Here is a 20,956-nt window from a genome sequence, read left to right on the forward strand (position 1 = left end):
GCAGGGCCACGACTGCCGGAGCTGGGGGGAGGCGCGTGGCGGGGTGCACCGGGACGCACGCCCGGCCCCACCGGAGGGGAGCCCGGGGGCTGCCTGCCACGGGGCTGGAGCCCGGCGTGGGCAGGGAGAGGGCCTGGGACGCGGCTTTGCCACCGGGATGGCTCAGGCAGGGATTCCCAAGAGGCCCGGGCGCGATGCGGCGCGGTGCGAGCTCTGCAGGCGCAGGGGTTGCTCTTCCCAAAGCCGGTGTCCTGCAGCAGCGAGCTCCCTGGGGGAAGAAGCTGCGACGACAAATGGCACCCCAACACCTCCCGCGGCCTTTTAAGCCCGGCAGGCGCTAAGGCCGCACCGGCGTTTGCTCTACCGAGCAGGCGGTGCGCAGCGTGCCAGCCCGCGGTGGGCGCCAGGAGCCCCCCAAGCACCGGCAGGATGGGCAGCAGCGGGGGGGCACCACGGCGGGGATGCAGCCCCCAGGCTCGAGTGGCTCAAGCGGTGGGGATGGGTGGGTGACGGCAAGCGTGCCACCCTCACTCGTCCCTGCCCCACCACCCAACAGCCGTAGGGCGAGCACCCCGCTCTGTGCCGGGCTGGATCCATCGCGGCACGCAGGGAGGATGCCCGTGCCCCAGCCCAGCCCCACGTGGCACGGGACGGGTGAATGCAACGCCGGGGAGCACAGGAAAGCCAGGGCTCGATGGCAGCTTGGCTGCCCAAAACCCAACCTGGTGCCCCCCCAAAAACAGCGCTTTCCCCCCCCCCCAACACCCCCAAAGCCCAGGGTCACGTCCCCGATGGGCACTGGCAGGTCATGGAGACCCCCACCAGCATCACCCGGGGTGGGGACTGCCAGCCTCGGGGCAGGGGCTGCGGCCCCCCGACATGCACCCGGGTGCTTACAAAACCGACGGCTTTATTAGAAACCAGAGACAGAAAACATTAAAAAAAAAAGACGACCGTTTTTTGAGATGAAACAATTTGACGCACAAATGAGAAGGGGGAGAGGGTAAATTGGGGGGGGATGGAGGCAGGTGGCTCCCGAGGGACACCGGCACGGGGGGACATTGGTCCCAGAAAAAGCTGCAAAATCCCCTCGAAGAGACCCCCGGGGCTGGGGCGGTGATCCAGCACCCACCCCAGGCAGGGGACATGGGGCAGGGGCTCTGCGGGACCACCTGAACCCTCCCTAAATCAGGGAATGGCGTTTCGCTACCAGTTTGGGGGAGGCTTTGAAGCATCCCCAAGCCCCACCAGCCAGGCAGCTCCCAGAGCCTGGGGGGGGGGGGGGGGGGGCAGGGGTGGGCAGGATGGGGCCAGAGACCCTCCAGCCCCCCCAGAGGAGGGCACTAAGCCCTTTCTTCTTCCCTGCCCATCCCAAATGCTTCACAGTTGGGGTAGAGGAGAAAGTGGGGGGTACAGGGCTGCTCCCCAGCCCCGCTTCCTCCAGGCCAGGGATGGGGGGGTCCATGGCCCCCCAGCAGAGGAGGGTGGGGGGCACCAAGCACAGACCCCCATCCCCAAGGCCTTGCAGACAGGGGAGAAGAAAGCCCCGGGGATGGGCAGAGCCCACGGGTGGGATGGGGGAGCAGCGGGAACAGGGGACACCAGGGGCCAACACAGAAACCTCAGCCCACCGCTGCACTGAGCTTGTCCGTTCTCTGCCCTACCCTAGCCCCTCAGCTCCCTGCAGCCGCCATCCATGGACGGTCTTCCCAATGCGGGGGTCTCCGAGCCCCCTTGGAGGGCAGCGTCCAGCCGGGCTGGATGGTCCCACGCCAGAGTCCGGGGCACACGTCCCTCGTGGCCCAGCTCTGCCGAGGCCCCGGGGCTGGGGCTGTGCCTGAGCCCTTGCCGGCCGGTGGGGAGCTGCCTTGGGTCCCGGCCGAAGGGACAGGGACAAAAGGGGCCACCGCCACCCAGTCAGTCTTGCAAGAGGTGGACGAAGCTGGCTGGGAAGACACCAGTGCGGGAGCCATCGCCCTCAATGAAGCCAACCTGGGGGTGCAGAGGGGGGGGAGGTCAGGGGGGCATGGGAGTCCCATCTCGGGCAGGGAAAAGCTTTTGGGGCTGATACCCCAATTCCCAGAGGGATTTAGAGAGGTAAAGCCGTGTGACATGTCAGTGGGAGCCTCCCCAGCCCTCCTCCATGCACAGATGGGGCGGGGGGCACCCGTCCATGCCCCCCATGAACACCCAGCCTCCTCCAGAAGGGGACTGGCCCGGGGAAGGGACGAGGCTTGGGACCCCAGCATCTGTCCGTGCCGTGCTGACGCTCACCCAGCTCTGCTCGTCCTCCTCCCGCGTCACCACGATCACCTCTCCCTTGGAGAAGGTCAGCTCCCGCGCTTTGTCCCCCTTGCAGTCAGCCACCGCCTTCACCCGCTTCTGCCTCCCCTTGGCCTGCAAAGGGGTGGGCGAAGGGGTGACAGCCTTCCCCAAGGCCACCCCCAAGGGGGGTGCAGGGATGTGACACCCCTGATCCCTCCATCTGCCACCCCAGGATAAGGGGAGCTGGCACGCTTGGGGATGCAGAGGGTGACCCCCCCCCCCCATCACAGCCCCTCTCTGAGACCCCCCTGAGTCGCGGCACCTACCGGAGCAAATCTCCTGGGCATGGGCACGGGGGGCACCTTGCTCAGCGCAGGGTCCTCAGGGCCACTGGGGCTCTGGGGGGACACGGCTGACCCCGCTTTGCCCACCATGCCGCTGATGCGCCGGTACGAGCGGGTGCTCTCTGAGCTGCCGGGGACAGCGGGGACGGCGTCACCCCCTCTCTGCTGGTGCCTTCCCCCCGTCCCCCCTTCCCGCGAGGTCTCAGTGGGGTCAGGGCTTCCCCACGGGGACCCAAGGGACCCGGGGTCCCACCCACAGCCCCCTGGATGCTGATGGAGAAGGGCCCTAGCACCCATCCTCCCCCAAACGAGCCCATCCCACCACAATTTCCAAAAAGAGGGAAAAAAATACACTTGGTAATTTGCAGGGGGTCCTGGTCCTGGTGTCACCCCTAAATAATCTGTGTCACCTTCTCCAGGGACAACCCAGCACCCCTGCGATTGCCCTTGTCCCCTCCTGTGCCCCACAACCAGCATCAACTCCCTTGGGGACTCCTGGTCAGGGTGGGGACCCCTTTGCTCCATGCCCCCCAGGGACAATTTGGGGTTCCCCATGCCTGGGGGGGACGCAGCAGGGGTTGAAGCCAACCTGCCAGCACCATGCAATGATCCCCCCACACCCAGTGCACCCCCAGGCTGGGGGGGGGGGGGGGGGGGGTTGCGTGTCCCTACCCGAACTTGACGGGGGGGATGTCGGGGGCCGTGCTGCCTGGGGGGGGCTGCCCGGGTGGGGGGCTCAGCTCCGGCCCCCGCCGGGTGCTGCTGCTCTCCGTCTCTGAGCGGGTCTCCCAGTACGCTACCCGCCGGCTCTCGGTGGGGCTGCGGGTGCCGGGGGCCGGGGGGCTGGCAGTGCCGTCCAGGGCACCCGCGCTGCCGGCGGAGGGGAGGCTGCGCGGTGCCAGAGCCTCCGCCGGCCCGGGGAAGTGCGGCTCCGATGCCTGCCGGGGCAGCTCGGGGCGCTCTGGGGGGACACACGTGATAAGGACAATAAACCTGACGTCGGGGTGAAGGGACAGCCCCACCGTGGGTCACCCCCCCCCACCCCGCCTCACCGGTAGGGCTGTGGCCGGGTTTGGGGCGGCAGCCGCCCCGCGTGGGGTTTTTGAGGGGCAGCGGCGGGGGGATCTCCTCGCTGTGGGCCCGGCGGGGCGCAGGGCGCGAGGGCACCAGGATGCTCTCGTAGGTCTTGTTGGTGATGTCCATCCCCATGCAGCTCCAGCGGGTCTGGGGGCAGGCGGGCGGGGGGCTGGCAGCCAGCGGCGACGTGCCCTTGAAGGAGCGCTGGAGGGGGCTCACCTGCGGGCAGACACCCGGCTCCAGGGCCGCCCTGCCGCTGCCAGCCCCAGGGGCTGCACCCCCCCAGGCCCCTCGCCGGGGACGTGGGGTGTCCCCCTGCACCGTCTGGCGGGTACCTTCTCCTCCAGCTCGTCCTCGCTGTCGTAGGGGAACTCCTGGGGGGGCTCCCAGTCGTAGTCGACGTGGATCTGCAGGGAGAGCTTCCCTGCCTGCGCCTGCTCCAGCTGCCGGACGGGGCAGGTCAGAGGGGTCTCAGGAAGGGGGGGGACAGGTCCCAGGAGCCCCCCCCCCGCTTCCATGCCAGCCCTCCCCCAGCCCGAGCATCTCCCCCGTCCCACCTACCAGCTCTTCACACTCCACGTGCTTGAGCCTCCTGGCCACGTCCAAAGCCGTCTCGCCCGCCGCGTTCACTGCCCGAGGGACGAAAGGGGCCGGATCCAGGTTACAGCCTTGCTGCTCCGCTCCCACTGGAGACCCCCCAAGCAAAGGGCCCCCCCCAAAACCCCCCTTCCCGGCCCCGTACCCGTGGCGAAGGTGGCTTTGCCCTTCAGGAGCAGCTTGAGGCAGTTGGGCTGGTTGTAGAGGGCACCGTAGTGCAAAGCCGTGTTCCCGTCCTGCGTCACCCGGTCCAGCGTCCCCCTGCGCAAAGCCACCGGCAAGAAAGTCAAGGCTCAAGAGCAGAGGAGCATCAGTCCCCGCGCTCGTGCACGCCCCTCCCGTGGGGGAGCAGGCAGGGGAGCAGGCAGGGGAGCAGGCAGGGGACATCACGAGCACCCGGGGACGCACCCGTTCTGGATGATGAAGTCCACCAGAGGAAGGGATGATCTGTCGGCATGGCGCACGGCCATGTGCAGCGCCAGCTCGCCCAGGTCCTGCCACGAGATGGAGGGGAGAGGACAGCTAAACCTGAGGATGCTCATCTCCCGTGAGACGGAGGGGAGAGGAGAGCTGGACCCAAGGATGCTTCATCTCCTCCAAAAGGCCGGAAAAACCCTGAGCGTGGGCACCCAGAGGGGGAAAATCCATTTACGCTGCCAAGCAGAGCGAGCGCGGTGGCCACGGAGGTGCAGGGCTCACCTGGCCCTCGGGGCTGGCCAGGGGCTTGGCCAGATCGTGCCCCTCGGCGAAGGCCTGGAGCAGGGCCAGGAGGTCGCGGGCGCGAATGGCTTCCCAGAGGCGGTGGGGGTCGTCGCGGCCGCTTTTCTGCACGTAGCGTCGCTCCATGTACTTGGCCACGATGTACTCCTTGCGGGCAGCCCTGCGGGAAGGGCGGCGTGGCATCGGCTCGGACGGGCATGGAGACCAGACCTTCCCCATCCCTGCCACAGCCAGAGGCACCCTGGGCTCCTGCCTCCTCCTGAAGCCTCGGCATCAGGGGGAAACCTCCAAAAACGTGCAGATCCCCACCAAAATCCAGGCGATGTCACCAGGATACCTCAACCTCCCATCCCCGGGCTGTCTCAGAGCCGATGGGCAGCAGCGCGAGGGCAAGGACGGACCACGCACCGTGCGCTCCTCCTCCTCCTCCCAGCCCACCCCGAGCCCCCTGGCCGGTGGCCGACTCACATATCGCTGCCGGCCGAGGGCTTGGGGCAGTCCTGCGTGGGCAGCGTGGCCTCCATGATCTCGTTGAAGCGGGTGTTCCCAACGCTGACGGCCAGCTGTGGCGAGAGAGGGACGGGGGGAGACGAGCCCTCCTGGCCACGCTTGCCCTGCCCCAGCCAGATCCCCATCCCCATCCCGGAGACAGGGGGAAGGAATCCACTGGATCCACCCAGGACCTTCCCAGAGCAGCATCTCCCCCGGGGCTGACGCTCTTTCATGGCAGGGGAAGTCTGTTTTAAAAGGGAGCTAGGGGGGCTGCCGGCGTCCCCCCCCCTTTAGCAAGCGGCTTTGCAGAGCCCCCCCCCCCCCGCTCGCCCAGACCACCGCGCTGGGGGCTGCAAACCGCCGCTGGGGAAACTGAGGCACATTTGCGAGCACTGGAGCAAACTGGGCATAGATGGGATGGAGGAGGAGGGATGAGCTCTGCATCCCAGGAGGTTTGGGAGCCGCAGAGGGTGATGCCCGGTGGCCGCGAGATCTCCGGGCTCGGGGAGCAGCTTACCAGCAGCTCGGAGGTGCTGAGGACGTCCAGGGTGAGGGACTGGATGCGGGAGTAATGCACGCCCAGCTCCCGATGGATGCCGGAGCACTCGATGCACGTCAGGATGCCCAGGTTGGTGGAGAGCCACGTGGGGTCTGCGGGCGGAGAAGCGCGGGGCTCAGCATCACCATCCAGCCCCGCGGGATGCCGCAACCCCCCCGGGTACCCAACCCGCACCCGCGGGAGGGGACACACACACACACACCAAGCCGCGACCTACCTGGTGCCCCGCAGTCACAACACTGCTTGTTTCCCGGCATGTTCTTCACCTCGCTGATGACCAGCTTGGTGAGCTCCTGCACGCCGCCGTCCGGCCCGCCGCCCGCCGCCGCGCCGCTGCCGTTGGGCTCGCCCTTGAAGGCGTTACTCAGGGCTTCGTCCTTGCTGTTCTGCAGCACCGAGACCCACCTGGGCAGGGGGGAGACCCGGTCAGGAGGAGGAGGAGGAGGAGGAGCAGGGTCCGGCACCGCAAGGAGCGCGGACGGGCTGCGGCACTTACACAACGCACTCCTGCTCGTCCTCCGCTTGGAAGTGATATGTCCTGTTGTCTGCAGGGATGGGGAGAGCGGGGAGAAGGTGAGTGAGGGGATTCAGGGATGCCCAAGACCTCAGGAAGGGGCTGAAACTACACCAAAGGGGCTGCTTTGAAATAAAGTTTTAAAAATCACTGCACGCCACTCATCCATCACCCAAGCCCTGTCGTGACCTCTTTTTGTCTTGAGCTTGCTAGATCTCCTCGGGGAGGTCGGTCCTTCCTCTGTAAAGGCAGCCCGGGAGACGCCCAGGGCCAGATTAAAAGGGCAAAGGGTGCCCAGGTGCCGTGGCAGGGCTGGCGGAGGGCCAGCCGGCTGCTGGGAAAACCGGCTCGGGATGGTCTCCTCCAAAAAGGGAGTTCCCGTTCGCAGCTCAGCCGCCTCCGGCTCCAACACACCCACCCCAGCCACGGCATCCCGCTCCGGGCACTCACGCGTCACCAGGTCAAAGCATTTCTTCTCCTCGGCGTGGGGCCGCACTTGGCAGGTGAGGAGGTTCAGCTTGACGGGGGGACGGTTGATCTGCGGGGTGCGAGGACAAGAGGGAGGTTAAAGGACCGGGAAGGGGTGGGATGTGCATCGCCAAGCGCGTTCCTCCGACGGGACAACCACCCGCCCCAGACAGTCCCTCTTGGGATAACCAGGCGAGCCGGACCCTCTCCGACCCTTCGTAGGACAACAAGGCTCGGAGATGTCCCTGAGCCGTGTCCTCTGTCCCCGCTGCAGTTCTCATCCTCCACCGCCAGGGGGCAGCACCCCCCTCCCAAACCACCCCGGCCCCCTTTGGCCTTGTCTGGAACCTCAACGCCCAACTCGCTGGCCCAGTCAAACCCACCGTCCCCTCCCATTGACACCTATCAAACATGGGGGACTCCATTTAGTACCTCCCGTCCCAGCTTGTACTAAATTTTAAGCCAGGCAAATTTGTGACCGGTTTGGGCAAAACGAAACCTGAAATCCAACGGACACCAACACTCAAAGGGTGACCTCAAGGGTAAGGGCTGCAGCCCCCCGCTGCTCCTCACCGTGCTGTGGGAGATGGTCAGACAGCCGTACTTCACGCCACACTTCCTCTTCTGCCACACTTTGCGGATCCTGAGGAGGAGGAAGAGGAGGAATGAGGACGTGTTGCACAGCCCTGATCACCCACATCCATCCGCCTCCCAAACCGCCCACGGCAGCCCCTGGCAGAGGCCTGATGGGTTTCTGGAGGTGGGGTTGTGCTTCCTGTAACTCACAGAGCACAAAACATCCCACTGAGTGGGCTGGCCACGGGCCGTGCTGGCCAACAGCATCACAGGTCTGGTAGCCCCAGTTCAGCAAAGCACATAACCACCCACTCAAAACCTGGTGTCCATCACCCAGAGGTCCACTGAGAAGGTGAAGACCTCCTCTTTGGGGCTCTGAGGATTTTATTTTTCACCCTAGATGATCCCACCAGGATCCTTTCTCCCTCCACGCCCAAGAAACAAGGAATTTCTTCCTCTCCCGTCGGCCGCACAGCTCACAGCTCTGCACAGTGAACTTGGCACTGGGCGGCTGTTCCTGGAGACCCACATCCAAGGACACTACACCCACACAGCACCAGCCGCTGTGCCCAGCCAGCCACCCAGGAGAGCACCACAGGAGAAGCACCCTGGGCATCAGAGCCTACTGGGGGCCTTCACATAAGAAATGGGCCGATGACACCAAACCATCGCAGGGGAAGGTCCCCTGCACCACCTCCAACCTCCTCCTTCCCCACCTCTAGTTGGAGACCCACCAACCCCTGACCACCAGCTCTCAGGTCTCCTCCAGCCTGGGGAAAAATCCCATTCTCCAAGCGTTGATGGATGCTTAAGACCAGATGGGACCAATAGCACCCGAAGACCCGTCTAACAACGACCAAAAACCTCACCCAAACACTTCCACCTCAGGATGTCCCAGCTCTGGGGCCTCCCATGAGCATGGTGCTCTCCCAGCCCACAGCAACACTGGGATGGAGCCGGGAGCTCTCTGGGCAAATAACGCTCATCCTCACCCATCGCTCTTCTTGTACAGAAACCCCGACTTCTCCGTCCCATACTGCTTGTTCCCTTGGTGCTGGTGGATGCTGTAACCGCTGCCAGAGTTCTTCCTGCTCAGGTTTTCCTGAGCTCACCGGGGGGAAAAAAAGCATTTAAAAAGCAAAGTGAGAGGTGCAGAGGTGGCCGCTGCCCCCACGTGACCTCGTCCTTATGTGGGTGCAGTGTCCATCGGGATGCCAGAGACCCCCAGCCCCTCCCAGCTTCTGAGCATCTCCCAGGTCTCCTGCTCTGCTGCTACGGATGTCCCCTTTGGTCCCCAGCTCCCCATCCCCAAGCTAACCCCAGGGCACTCATCCCTCCTTAGCACCCAGCACCCTCCTGACCCTCCTTCCCGGCTCTCCCTGCCCATCCCGGGGTCTCACCTCCTTGCTCTCCAGCTGCAGGATGCTGCGGAGGGAATCACGGGTCTGCATGAGCTGCTTCACCTCCTCCTCTTGCGCTTGGTGGAGCTGGAAAGGGAGGCAGCTGCCCTCACTGCTGCGCTGAATGCGGGCGTTCTCAGGGGCTGGCACGGGGCAGGTGGCATCTCAGGGGACACGTCCAAGCAACGTTGGATGGCAGGCTGGGGGACTTACCGCGTGGAGGGACACAGCGAGCTTCTCAATGAAGGGGTAGAGGTTCTGGGCAGCCTTCCAGCCGTCTTGGAAGAAACTGGGCATTTATTTAATGTGATTAAGATGCAGATGGGGAGGATGGAGAAAAAAAAGAGGGTTTTTTTAGAGAAAACATGGCAGGAGACCATAGCAACCCCCCTGGGAAGCTGCTCTTGCTTTATGGTTCCCCTGCTACTGGGACCTGGAGAGACACCACCAAAGGCCAAGCCCAGCCCATGGGGTCTGGATACCCCAAATATTTGGGGTGTTTGGGATGCAGGATTGGCCTCTTGTTCGATGCAAGCTCATCTCTTTGGGGACCAGCCCTGCTGGAAGCCAGATCCTGGGGGTCTCTGCGTCACAGCCCCAGTCAAGGTCACGTTCTTGGCCAATGCGACTGCGTCCTCCCTGCTTCAGTTTCCCCACTCGAGAGCTGGAGGAGATGACACGACACCCACACGCTGCTACTCCAGCCTCATGGAGCGACGGGAAAGGTGAGGGAATGTTAATCCGTGCTCCAAACACCCTCGTTACGAGCCCCACGGCTAATGGCGGAGCTGCTCGGCTGAACTCATCCCTGGAAATCTATCCAGAAACCAAATCATCGGATACATCCCGAGCCAACCCCTTTCCCCCAGCCCCCACAGACACGTTTACGGCTCCTCAAGCCAACAAAGCACGTTTCAACTCCCCGGATGCAACCGAAGAGCGATGGGCTCTGCCCAACTCCTTCACCAACAGCTTTATGGAGCTGGGATGGGAGAAGGTGCTCCCAGACCCTCGTGGGACCTCCCAGGGGCGATGACCGACCCCAGGGATGAGCGTCCCTGACCCAGGCAGGACCTACTTGTGCTGAGCGTGGAAAAACTTGATGAGGCTCTGCAGGAAATCTGGTCCCTGCTTCATCTGAGACTCGCTGGCTTTCAGCAGGTACTGGAGGAGGAGAAGACACCCGGTTAGGTGACGGAGACGAGGACCGGCTGAAAATCCCCCAGAGGAAAGAGCAAGAGCCTGCCCAGCCCTCGTTCCCTTCCCCGTGCGGGGAGGGTTAAAACGCTGGCTGGGTTTCAAGAAGTCGAGTCACGACGTTGGATTTGAAAGCAGCTCGCTGGGGACCACCCTCAGAAAACCTGGCTCTGGAAGTCCTCCAAGCCCTGAAAAGTTCAAGGACCGAGGCAGGCCCCCGGGGTTTCCAGCCGAGCATGCTTCTCCCGCTGCTCATTACTTCTGGAGTTAATAAATAACCAAAACCCAAGGCAGCTCGCGAAGAGGGGGAAAAAAAAAAAAAAAAATAGCCCAAATGTTTTTTAAGACATGACCCCTTTGCTCCCAAAAAATCAGATTTCAAGCAGCGAGCGCCTGCGGCACACCGGCCCTGGAGGTCTGCAGTCCTCGCGGAGGTGTCCCGCAGGACGGGGGATTTCAGCTTGATACATCAAACCCATCCATCAGCTGCAGGCAGAAAAGAGCCGGAGCCTTGCTCACCCCGAGCAAAATAAGGGGGGGAAGAGATTTCCCCTGCGAGCTCCTCTCCAGGCCGGCGCAGCTGCTGGAGGATGGTTTCAAGTGGGAGGCGAGGGGAGGGGAAGGCAGCCCTGAGCTCTGGGGGCTTTCCAGGGTGGGGAAGCACCACGGTGGGATAGAGTCCCCGGGATGGAGCCCCCCGGTGCCCCGGGCACTCTGGGCACCCCTGCCCAGCGCGGGGCCACCTGGACCGGGGCGGGGGGGGGTGTGTGTGTGTGTTAAATTGCTCCGTGCGAGCTGGACATGCAAAGACAACGTGGCATCCAACCCGCAGCTCTGGGGTGCCCGGCATCGACTGCGCCCCCTGAACAAAGTCCCGGCTGGAAAAGAGCACGTGTGCCCGGCTCCCGCAGGACTTCCCTGCCCTGCCACCCGTGCCCCGGGGTGACGGTGGCAGGGGAGAGTCCCAGCCAGCGCCGGCTGAGACCCACCAGCAAAGGGATGCTCCCAGCACCGCCGGGGTCCGGGTCCAGCTGCATCCATCCACCCCACGGCCCCCGGAGACGCGAGACGGCCCACGACGGGGAGACGCAACCACCCCGCGCATCGCCCCTGGGGTGAAATTGGATCGTGCCCCCACCCCAGGAAGCAGCAAATACCATCCACCTATAAACCTACACCCAACGCGCATCCCAGCCCTGGCCGGCCCCCTAGAAGAGCTGCCCCTTCCATTTCCAGGCGGGCTCCCTGGGAAAGCCGCCGCTCTCGTGCACGCCGGCACACGCACGCACGGGCGCCCGCTCGCACGCAGCCGCTCTTCGCCGGGTCGCCGGCAGCGGCCCCTCCCCGGCCGGGCTGCAGCTCCCCCGTTTCCATGTGCCGTTATTTATTTCACAGTGCTGCTATTCAAGGCGGTGACTCATCTGGCCGGGTCCCAGCTCCCCGGCCCCGTGCCCAGCCCCGGCCTCGCTGCGGTGGGTGCAGCCTCCTTCCCGCAGCCCCCGTCCTTTGCCGGGGAAGGCATGGGGCCGCATGGGGCTCCAGTGCCGCTGCCTGGCTCTCGGGGATGCGGGAGACCCCTGGGACGACCCACTGGGGACTTGTCCCCCGCTCTGTGTCGCTCTCCAGAGGTTTATGGGGCTGCTGGGATGTCTGGAGCTGGACACCTGGGTCCCCTCCTCGCTGGGGGGTCTGGCATCGGGTCTCCCTCCTTCACCGTTCCCATCTCACCTCCTGAGCATGGACCCCCAGGACCGTCGGGGATCTGGGGCCGCTCGTGAGCCCCCCCCGACCAAAACCAAGAGCAGTTCTGAGAACAGGGCAAACCGCAAAGCCCACCTCAGGGACGTTATCCAAAAAGCTCACTTTTTGCCCCAAATGCCAGCCTCTGGCTTTGCAGAGGAGGGGTAGGAGCGGGGCTGGGAGGATGTGGGTGCAAGCCCCGGGCGCCTCACTGCAGGGCAACCCACGGGTGCCATTTGAAGCCGCATCCCGCAGGGACCCCACGTTGGGGACGGGGGGATGCCCGAGCCAGGACCATGCAGGGACCCTATGGGACGGGGACAGCCGAGGGTCCCGCACTGCACCCACGCAGGGCTGCTTGGTGGTGGGGACGGGGACAGGCTCTGACATCCACACGCAACTCTGAGCAGAGCGGTCCTCCGGTGTCCCCCCCGGGGCCGAAGGGTCCCCGTCCCCGCACCGGCACGGCCCCTACCTCACACATGTGGAGCTGGAAGAGCCGCCGCTCCTTCTGCATGTCCTCGGCCACCTCCGCCGCGGACGGCTCGGCCTGGATGACCCCCGCCAAGCGGGCTCGCTCCTTCTCCTTCTCCATTTTCCCCCTGTGGGACGGGACGGCGGGTTGGGGACAGCCCTGATTCGAGGGTTGTCCCATGGGGCGGGCTACGGTGGGGATGGGATCAGGAGCAACATCTCCAGCCCCTCTAACTGGGAAAGACTGGACCAGAGCCCACCCGAGAGCAAACCGGCACCGATCAGTGCCCGGCTGCAGCCCCGGGACAAAAACACCTTTGTGCGGAGCGGGATTAGGCGGATTTTGCCAGAGGCAGCGGGTTCCTTACACTTTGGTCTCGTAATCCTTCCAGGCCTTTTCGATCTGCTTCTTGGCGTCCTGCGGCAAAAGGAGAGAGGGGAGGGCGGCCATCAGGGAAGGCGAAAGACCCGGTGACACCAAAGCAGCATCCCGCGGATGCTGTGCCCTGCTCTGCTCCCTGGGGACAAGGGACATCCCCACCGGGTCTTCACCCCTTGCTCCAGTCCCTTCCAGCCCTCACTGCTGCCTTCCAGTTTGGGACATTTGCTCCTTCCTTCTCCCGGCCACGCGCACAAGCTGAGCCCCTAAGGGGGGGTCTTGCTGCAGTATGTCCCCAAATGGGTGACCTGCAGCCTCACAGCCGCGGGGACAGCGCTGGAGGGGACTCACCAGGCGGCCGTCCTTCAGCTGCCCCTTCAGCAGGCTGTCCAGGGGGAAGGAGACGATGTTATTCAGGTTTTGCACCTGCAAAGGGTAGAGATGGGGTTACCCCACGGGGGTCCCCACCTCAGGGCAGGTCGAGGAGCCAGAGCCCCAGTTCCTTCCCAGCGCTGGGGTTTCCCCCCCTCCCCGGCTCCGTCGCTGCCCTGTGAAGGGTTAAAGAGGCTGGAAGCGGGCCGGATCCAGGCACAGGGCAGGCTGGGGCTTGTCAGAGCTGGCTGCAAGATGTCTGACGCGGGGCCCTTCCCACAAACCACATCACCGTCGCGGCTGCCAAAACCAAAGCTGTTCCCCCCATATCCACCCCATCCCTGTCCCCGTCCCCCCGCGGCACCCGCTGATCCCACCCGCCCCTCCATGGCCCCGTGATGCAAAGAGTCCGCCCCGATGCCAAAGGGGCTTCCCGAAGTGTCCCCCTTTCCTAGGGTCTGGGGACAGCAGCACGGCCACCGCCGTCCCCACCAGCACCATGCAGGTGGGGACGCAGGAGCCCGCTCCGGTCCTGGCATCCCTCCGTGCGCCCCGTGGGGCAGCACCCCATTTTAGTGCTGTTAGAGCAGCTCCAGCACCCACACGGGACCTCCCCACTGCACCCAGATTTCTTTTAAAGGCTCCCAAGGGTTTTGGTGCCCGGCAGCACCCGAGGAGAAACCCAGCTCTAGGGCACGGGACCAGCCCCGAACGAGGGGGGACAGGGCACCCCCCTTCCGACAGCTCCGGGGGGACCCCGGGAGGGGAAACCTGGCTTTTCGGACGCAGCTGAGGGTCCCAGCATGTAACCCTGCTCTGGGGAGAGCGGGGGGAACACGACAGTGGCAGTGGCTGTTCCTACGCTGGCAGCACATGGGGCGAGAGGCGGGGGACCAGCGCTGCCCTACCCGGGAACCGGTACAGCTCCTCTGCCAGGATGGTTCCCGTAGAGCTCCCCGGAGCACGGGGGTCCGGCCGGGCTGGGACAGCGGGGAAGGGGAGGAGTGGGGAGGCCCGGACTGGGGTAACTGGGAGAGGAAAGACACCGAAATCTGAGATTCTTGCTGGGGGAAGGGCAGCAGAAATAAGTCTCCTCCTTAAGCAGAGCCGGGGCCAAAAACACCCTTTGGGGGGGGTCGAAAGGGATCGGAGAGGGGACCAGCGGCACGGGACCCCCAGGGCTTTGCTGGGCGTGCACGGACCCAGCTCCCTCCGGGAACTGAGTTCTCCACCGGAGCCATTCCCGCGGTGGGGAAGGTGCTGCCGGCTCAGCTCGCAGCCGCCTCTGCCTGCCCGCCCGCTTCCCGCGCGGTGCGGCTCCCCAAGGCCCCGCTGCGCGGCTCGGCATGGCTTTGATTTACTTCTTGGCAAGCGAGATCAGAGATGCAATTGATGTGAAAAAAAAAAAAAAAAAATTTAAAAAAATAGAAAGAAAGGGAAAAAAGAAAATAGCAGCCCCAACCGCCCATTGAGTCCCAGCGTTGGCGTCCCCGGCGGAGCTGGGAATGAGCTGTAAATCCAGCAACGGGGGTATCGGATGGTCTGGGAGCACCAGGAGCGTGTCCCCGAGCCTGGGATGGGCGCTGGGGATCGCCGACTGCGGTGGAGGGCAGCTAAATTGCGAGGACGGGTGGCTGCACCGAGTGGTTTTTCCAAATCCAAATGGATCCTGGAGATTTTCCCTGGCTTGGCAACAGATGCAGAGAACAGCCTGAGGTTGCACCGGAGACGCCGTGAACCCAATGATCCCCCCCCGGGTGGTTAAAGCTTCCCCCCGGTCAGGGCAGCGTGCCGGGGGAACGCGGGGTGGCTCACCAGGTTCTTGAAGAGCGCGGTGACCTCACGGGTGAAGACGGCCAGGTTGAGGAAGCCGGTGGAGAGCTCGTGGTTGTTCTGGGAGAGGTGGTTGTTGCCGAAGTTCTCCAGGGCTTCACTGTACTGCTCCTCGTTCTCCACGTGGGCTGCGCGGGGAGACACCGGTGAGGGACGTGGGGCGGCCCTGCAGCACCCCGTCCCTGGGAGATGGCCACATCATGAGGTCCCACCAGCACCCAGCACCCATCTCCCCATCCCTCCGTAGCAGAGCTGGGCTGATCCTGCTGCAGGACAGCAGCGGTGTGCCCTAAACAACCTCCCTACGGTTCTTGATTTCCCTTTTTAAGCCAGTTTTGGGCACCTTATCACGTTGCCAAGCTGGCTGGTTGGCCAGCACCCACGGCCACCCAACTGTCCGGCTGCATCACCCCATGCACAGATGTGACGAGCGTTGGTGGAGGATGGCACCGTCACAGACCCTGGTGGCCCAGGGATGCCCATCAGCTCTCGAAGCACAACTCACTGAGCCCGGAGACGTGAATGGCTTTCACATATTTCCTGATCCTCTGGAGTACGGCTTGGTCCCCGTCCAGGCTCTGCGAAAGCGAAGAAAGAAAACAAACCGAGCTCGTTAACCCTGCCAAGCACGGCCGCCGCTCCCCCCGGCCCAGCTGGCCCTCGGAAAGGCGGCTGCTCTGCCATGCAGATGTGCGGGGCAGCGGCCAAGCTCCCGGGGCTGGGAGAGGAGCCGGAGGCATCCCAGGGACGCCGGAGCCACAGCATCCAGCCGGTCCCCTGCCAGGCCTGCGGTCCCCGTGGCTTTTGCTGCCAGGCAGGGCTTTGGCTGCCCCCGGAGAGGCGGGTTCGAGCAAGAGGGTAGCAGGGGGTGAGAGGCTCGGCCAGCACACCCAGAGCCTCTTTGGATCCGAGCAGCTTTCAGCAACCATGGAAAATGCCTCCCTGGCTCTCGCAGGGGCTGTTTCAACCAAGGAGGGGATGAAGCATCACGTAGCACGAATACACCAGCCCATCCCCACCGCCCCAGCGTGCGTCCCCACAGCTCGGGGCCGGGCGCGGCGGCGGAGACCTGCGAGGGTGCCCAGCTCCTCGCTGGGGTCCACGGCAGAGCCAAAAACGGGACCCACCTCCCACCGATGCCCCACAGGGACCTAAATCACATAAATCCCGCAACCGGGGACGCAGCTTTCCACAACCCCCCCCCCAGCTCGTGCAGGGTCCTGGCCATGGCCCCCAGCACCACCGACCTCCCCGCAGCCCCCGCCGGCCACATCCTGCGCTTGCTCAGAGCGGTCCCCAGCCCCAGCCTGGTCCCCCCGTCCTCGTTTCATCCCTCCCTACCCGGGCAGCCCCCCTTTGCCCCCACCAAGCACCAGGGCAAACTCAGCCCCAACGCCAACCCAACGCAGCGCGGCCCACAGAGCATCGTAGCCGAACACATGCCAGCCCCAGCCATCAGGAAAGGGTTAAGGGCGGCTTGGCTGCAGGTACCAGAGGCATGATAACAGGCTGGAAATATTTAGAGGGCGTGAACAGCAAGAAGGGTGAGGGATGAAACCGCGGAGGAATTACAATAAAGAGGCTCTCTCTCTCTCGCTCGGCTCTCGCCGAAGGTTTTCGGGCTGATGTCAAGGCCGATTTCCTGACAGCGGGGTCAGCCTGCCTTCGGCACCGCTCTCCTCGTTGGACGGGATGCTGCGGACAAGCTTTGGCCAAGATGAGCCGGCTGGGAGGGGACCGGGGCCGAGGCAGGAACCAAACCCCCCGCCCAGAGGGGTCTTGCAATGCATCTACAACGTGGAGGATGCTGGGGTGCCCCAAAGCCCCCCATGCACCCTCTCTGCACCAAATCTGGGTGCCCCCGGCTCTCCGGAGCCACAGGCTGGGGCAGAGGCATCTCCTGCCCCGGGGCGGGGATGCCAGGGCTGGACGCCTGGATGACCCAGGCTCACAAACCTGGCGTAGCCTCGGGAAGGGGAAACTGAGGCAGCACGAGATGCGTCACCGCAGAAGCGGGGGAAGAAGCTGCTCCGAGTGCCCAGGATGGGGCAGCCCACCCCGGTGCCAGCTCACGGCTGCAGGAGGGTGAACGCAGGGACTGCGGACAACCTGGGGACAGTCACGGGGGCTTTTGGGAAGGTGTCCGCAAGCCGATCGGTGGAGATGGGGCAGGCAGAGCCGAGCACCGGGGTGATAAATGCAGAGGAAATCACTCCACAGTGCTGCCCCGGCTGCGGGCATTGCTGGCATCCCCCATGTGCCGGGCCAGCTGCCGGGGACGCGGGCCTTGGCTGCATGGGGACAGCCCTCTGGAGCGGGGGGCAGCGATGTCTGGAGACCCCGCAGCACCCATCACCCCTGATGAGGGGTCCCGGTCGGGGGAAGCTGAGGACATGGGCGCAGCAGGGACGGGAGCACGAGGGATTCCCTGTGGGGATGGAGGAAGGGACAGATCCGCGCCTGCACCGCGGCCACCCGGGCTCGCAGCCTGGGGACCCCGAGCAGCCACCGCCACCCCCCGCCCAGCGCCGGCAGGATGCTCAATGGGGGCCATTCTTCTGCCTCCCCCCCACCGCCGGCTCGTGCCGCCCGGCGAAGGAGCCGCCGTGGGTACCAGGGGCTGCGGCGGCAGCGCTGCCGGGCCGGGAGCAGGATGCGGCGCTGCCCTGGGTGCAAAGGGCAGCACGTGGCAGGGACATGATATTATTTACACGGTGACGGGGTGGGCTGGGAGCCCGGCTGCCAACTCTGCCATGGAACGCACCAGCCCGGAGGTGCCCGGTCCCGTGTGACATGCACACAGCACCCAGCCCCAACCACCAAGGGCTGGATCCGACCTTCCAGCCCACTCCAGAGACCTCGGGTTCCGCCTCTGCAGCAGCCCCAAGGACGCTGAAGTCACACGAGCCCCCTGGGAGGGGAGAGCCCTCTTTAATCCCAGGAGGGAAACTGAGGCACGGAACAGCTCCAGCCAACACCAGTATGTTTCCTCGATGGCGAGCACCAGCCTCTGGCCCCCGCCCCGCTCACCCGTGTCGCTCCTGTCCCCCCAGTTTGGGATCAGCTCCCAGATGGGTGCATGCGGCCGTGCCTCAAAGGCAGCAGTGCCCCGTCTTGGGGACGCGGTGGGACATGGTCACCCCTCCCCACCCAGCAGCAAGGCCGGGAACCCTCACTCCCTCCTGCTCGCCAAGCCACCGGCCGGGATCTGGGGCGGCGACGGGGAAGCCCAACGCTCGGTTTGGTCGCAGAGAGTCTCTCCTGCTCCCCAGCCCTCCCCAAAGCTGCTGCTGTTTATTTCCCTCGCCTGACGCTATCACCCCATCAGGGCTCCGAGGGCGGCGTGGGGCTGGGGCTTGTTTGGTTGGGTTTCCCTCCTCCCCTCGTGCTGGAGCACGGGGATGCTGAAGGCCTGGCAGCGGTTCAGCCCCCACGAGGGTTCCCCGCAGCCTCCGGTGGGATGGGGGGGCTCAGCCCCGTGCCCCCCCATGGCATGCACGACGGCAGTCACAACTCCCAGCTCTCAGCCACGCTCGCTGGAGCTTTACTAAGCAAACGCCGCAGAGACCCCCGCCATTCCTGGGGGACGCCTCTCCCCCCATCCCCGTCCCCCTTCACCGCAGCCGCTCTGAGCAGCCAAACGAAATTCCTGCTGCTTCCTCCTGGCTGGAGCTGCCTCCCCCTTCCCGGCTGAGAGGAAGATCCACGGCAGCGGCCAGCACGTGCCGGTGGGGACCAAGATGCTCCACGGTGCGTCCCCAGATTTCCAGCCCGGGGACGCCCGTCCTGCTGCCCCCGGGGATCCCGGCAGCCCCAGCACCTGGGGCCCCACGCTCCCCGCCAGCCCTGGCTCTCCTTCAAAGCCATTCCTTCGCTAAGAGGAGTTGGCAAAAGCCACGGGACCAGCTGGAAACCGCCTTTATTCCAGGCGGGAGAAGGGGGACGAAGGCACCCCGCCACCTCCGCCCTCCCCGCAAACGCTGCCGGGGATTGCAGGGGGAGGCTAAAAACACTGCCCTGGCTTTAACCGCGGGGGGACCCCCCCAGGGACACCGCATCGCATCAGGGCTGGCTCCAGCGCAGGAGCTCGATAGCGGCCGGAGCCGTGGGGCTGATGCTCTGCCCGGCCCCGGGGGGACGCCCTGGCCCCGGGTGGCACCTGGAGACAAAACCTTTAAAGGGGAATTTTGCCCATTTCTGCAAGCCTTGACCCCAAAAAAGCACACGCCGGGGCTGCTGGGAGGATGCAAAGGACCACCCTGGCCCCGGGGTCCCAAAGCGCCCGCTTAGGGTGACTGCCAGGGCAAGCCAGGCCGTGCCGGCCTCCTCCCGGGGGGCTCGGGGCGAAGGGGGGGACCCCAAGAAATAGCAGCCCAAGGAAGGGAGGTGCCCCCCGGGGTGGGCACTGGGTGCTGAACCGGCACCTGTGGGTGCCAGGAGCTGCCCCGGCGCGGGGTGCGAGGGGGTGTTCCCCGGCGGGGAGCGCAGCCCGACCCCCCCCCAGCCCCGCTCACCTCCTCCAGAGCCCCCACCGCCCCCCGGCACTTCTGCATCTTGGAGGCGAAGGCGGCGGCGGCCGGGGAGCTGAGGTCCTCGCCGGTCACGGCCAGGAACTCGGCCACGCTGAGCTGCTCGGGCATGGTGCGGGCGGCGCCGGGAGCGCGCCGGGAGCGCACCGGGAGCGCGCCGGGAGCTCCCCTGCGGAGCGCCCCGGGGGTGCCGGAGAGGCCCGGCTCAGCACCCCATGCCCAGCACCGGGACCGCCGCGCCGGGGAGTTTCTCCCTCCGCCCGCCCGCTCGCTCGCTCCCTCCCCGCCGCCGTCACGTGGCCGGCCCCGCCCGCCCGCCCGTTAAAGGCGAAACGCTCCGGTGCCCCCTCCCCGAAACCTCCACTCCTCCCCCCCCCCCCTCCCCCGTGACCCCCACCCCGGACACCGGGAGCTGGGGGGGGGGGGGGGGCGCGGGGTCGCCGGGTGCGGCGGCGAGAGGAAGGGAAAACCCCGGGGTCTCGCTGGATCCGCACCCCCGGCATTGCCCCGGCACCCCAGCACCCACCTCGCCCGGGGACAGGCTGGCGAGCACCCGGAGATGGGTGACAACGCAGCGGGAGAAAGGGCAGCACCCTTCCACCCCGGCACGACGGGAGATGGAGAGGAGCAGGGGCGGCCGGGAGCGAGGTCTCACCCCAAGCCCAGCTTGGGCACAGAAGTAGCGCAGGGATGGCTTGGGATTAAACCCAGTCCCCCCAGAGCACTGGTTTAACTGGAGGCCGCCCCCACCCTGCCCTTCCTCGGACCCAGAGGGGGCAATCCCTCTTTGGGCAGGGAGCGATTCCCGGAGCCCTCGGCCCTTCCCAGGGGGTTCATCGTCCCACCGGAGGGGACCTCTGCAGCCACCCGTCCCCTCGCCTCGTCCCGGCCCTCGCAGGTCCGAGGAGCTGGATTTTGGTGTCCCATTCCCTGGTTATTTGCTCTTCCCGGAGGATGAGGGAGCCCGGACACCCCACGGGCAGGCACTGAGGCCGGGCACACGCTGAGCCCGTCCCGCCATGGGGATGGGGCTGGTGGCAAAGTGGCAAGAAGGGGACAAAAAGCCTTCTTGAGAGAGGACGACACGGGTGCAAGGTTGCTTTGCAGATCCCCCCACACCCCTTGCTCCTGCCCCCCGCACCAAGCACCCCTCAACCCAGGGTAGATCGGGGGGTGACAGACCCCCCGTCCCCTTTACTGAGCCTGGAGCGGGGCTCAGTAAAACTCAGGTTTGTGCCTAACCAGACAGAGCTGGTCCAAGCCCTGCTCTAATCCCGTGTTACTGGGGCGCGGGGGGGACAGGGACACGGGAAGAGCCGTTGCAGGCCACAGGGTGAGCAGTTGCACTTTAAAGATTCAATCCTTCAGGCACCGGCAAGCAGAGGTGCCACGGTTTGGCCTTGGGGTGCAGTCTGCCCAC

At 65.5% G+C, this 20,956-nt stretch overlaps 1 protein-coding gene across 4 annotated transcripts; it reads right to left on the reverse strand.

Annotated features, from left to right (window-relative positions):
• Positions 1-895: 895 nt before the first annotated feature.
• On the reverse strand, positions 896-19,813 carry ASAP3 (ArfGAP with SH3 domain, ankyrin repeat and PH domain 3). Of its 4 annotated transcripts, XM_075522528.1 has the most exons (27): positions 19,522-19,813; positions 15,513-15,585; positions 14,990-15,135; positions 13,154-13,228; positions 12,792-12,841; positions 12,425-12,551; positions 10,091-10,176; positions 9,446-9,676; positions 9,226-9,301; positions 9,013-9,099; positions 8,605-8,714; positions 7,610-7,679; positions 7,019-7,106; positions 6,551-6,599; positions 6,272-6,459; positions 6,013-6,146; positions 5,472-5,566; positions 4,983-5,163; positions 4,692-4,777; positions 4,429-4,544; positions 4,248-4,315; positions 4,022-4,129; positions 3,662-3,905; positions 3,282-3,570; positions 2,592-2,736; positions 2,275-2,397; positions 897-1,992 (listed from the first exon to the last, which is right to left on the reverse strand). In XM_075522528.1, exons 1-27 carry the CDS (start codon positions 19,645-19,647, stop codon positions 1,918-1,920), a joined length of 3,246 nt encoding a protein of 1,081 aa, XP_075378643.1. In that variant the 5' UTR covers positions 19,648-19,813; the 3' UTR covers positions 897-1,917. The 4 variants fall into 4 exon arrangements, 3 of the variants coding, with proteins under 3 accessions (XP_075378644.1, XP_075378643.1, XP_075378645.1); XR_012778561.1 differs by lacking the exon at positions 2,592-2,736 and having other exon boundaries at positions 896-1,992; XM_075522529.1 differs by lacking the exon at positions 13,154-13,228 and having other exon boundaries at positions 896-1,992.
• Between the last annotated feature and the right edge of the window lie 1,143 nt (positions 19,814-20,956).

The sequence above is a fragment of the Mycteria americana genome, chromosome 21, assembly GCF_035582795.1.
Source record: "Mycteria americana isolate JAX WOST 10 ecotype Jacksonville Zoo and Gardens chromosome 21, USCA_MyAme_1.0, whole genome shotgun sequence".
NCBI classification, from domain to species: Eukaryota; Metazoa; Chordata; class Aves; order Ciconiiformes; family Ciconiidae; genus Mycteria; species Mycteria americana.

Excerpts from the sequence above, each read along its gene's own strand:
- ASAP3 (XM_075522528.1), bottom strand. The coding sequence starts at position 19,647 with ATGCCCGAGCAGCTCAGCGTGGCCGAGTTCCTGGCCGTGACCGGCGAG. Across the intron at positions 6,147-6,271 it reads TTGTGACTGCGGGGCACCAG|ACCCCACGTGGCTCTCCACC; the intron begins GTAGGTCGCGGC and ends CTCCGCCCGCAG. Across the intron at positions 4,545-4,691 it reads GACTTCATCATCCAGAACGG|GGGGACGCTGGACCGGGTGA; the intron begins GTGCGTCCCCGG and ends GGCTTTGCGCAG.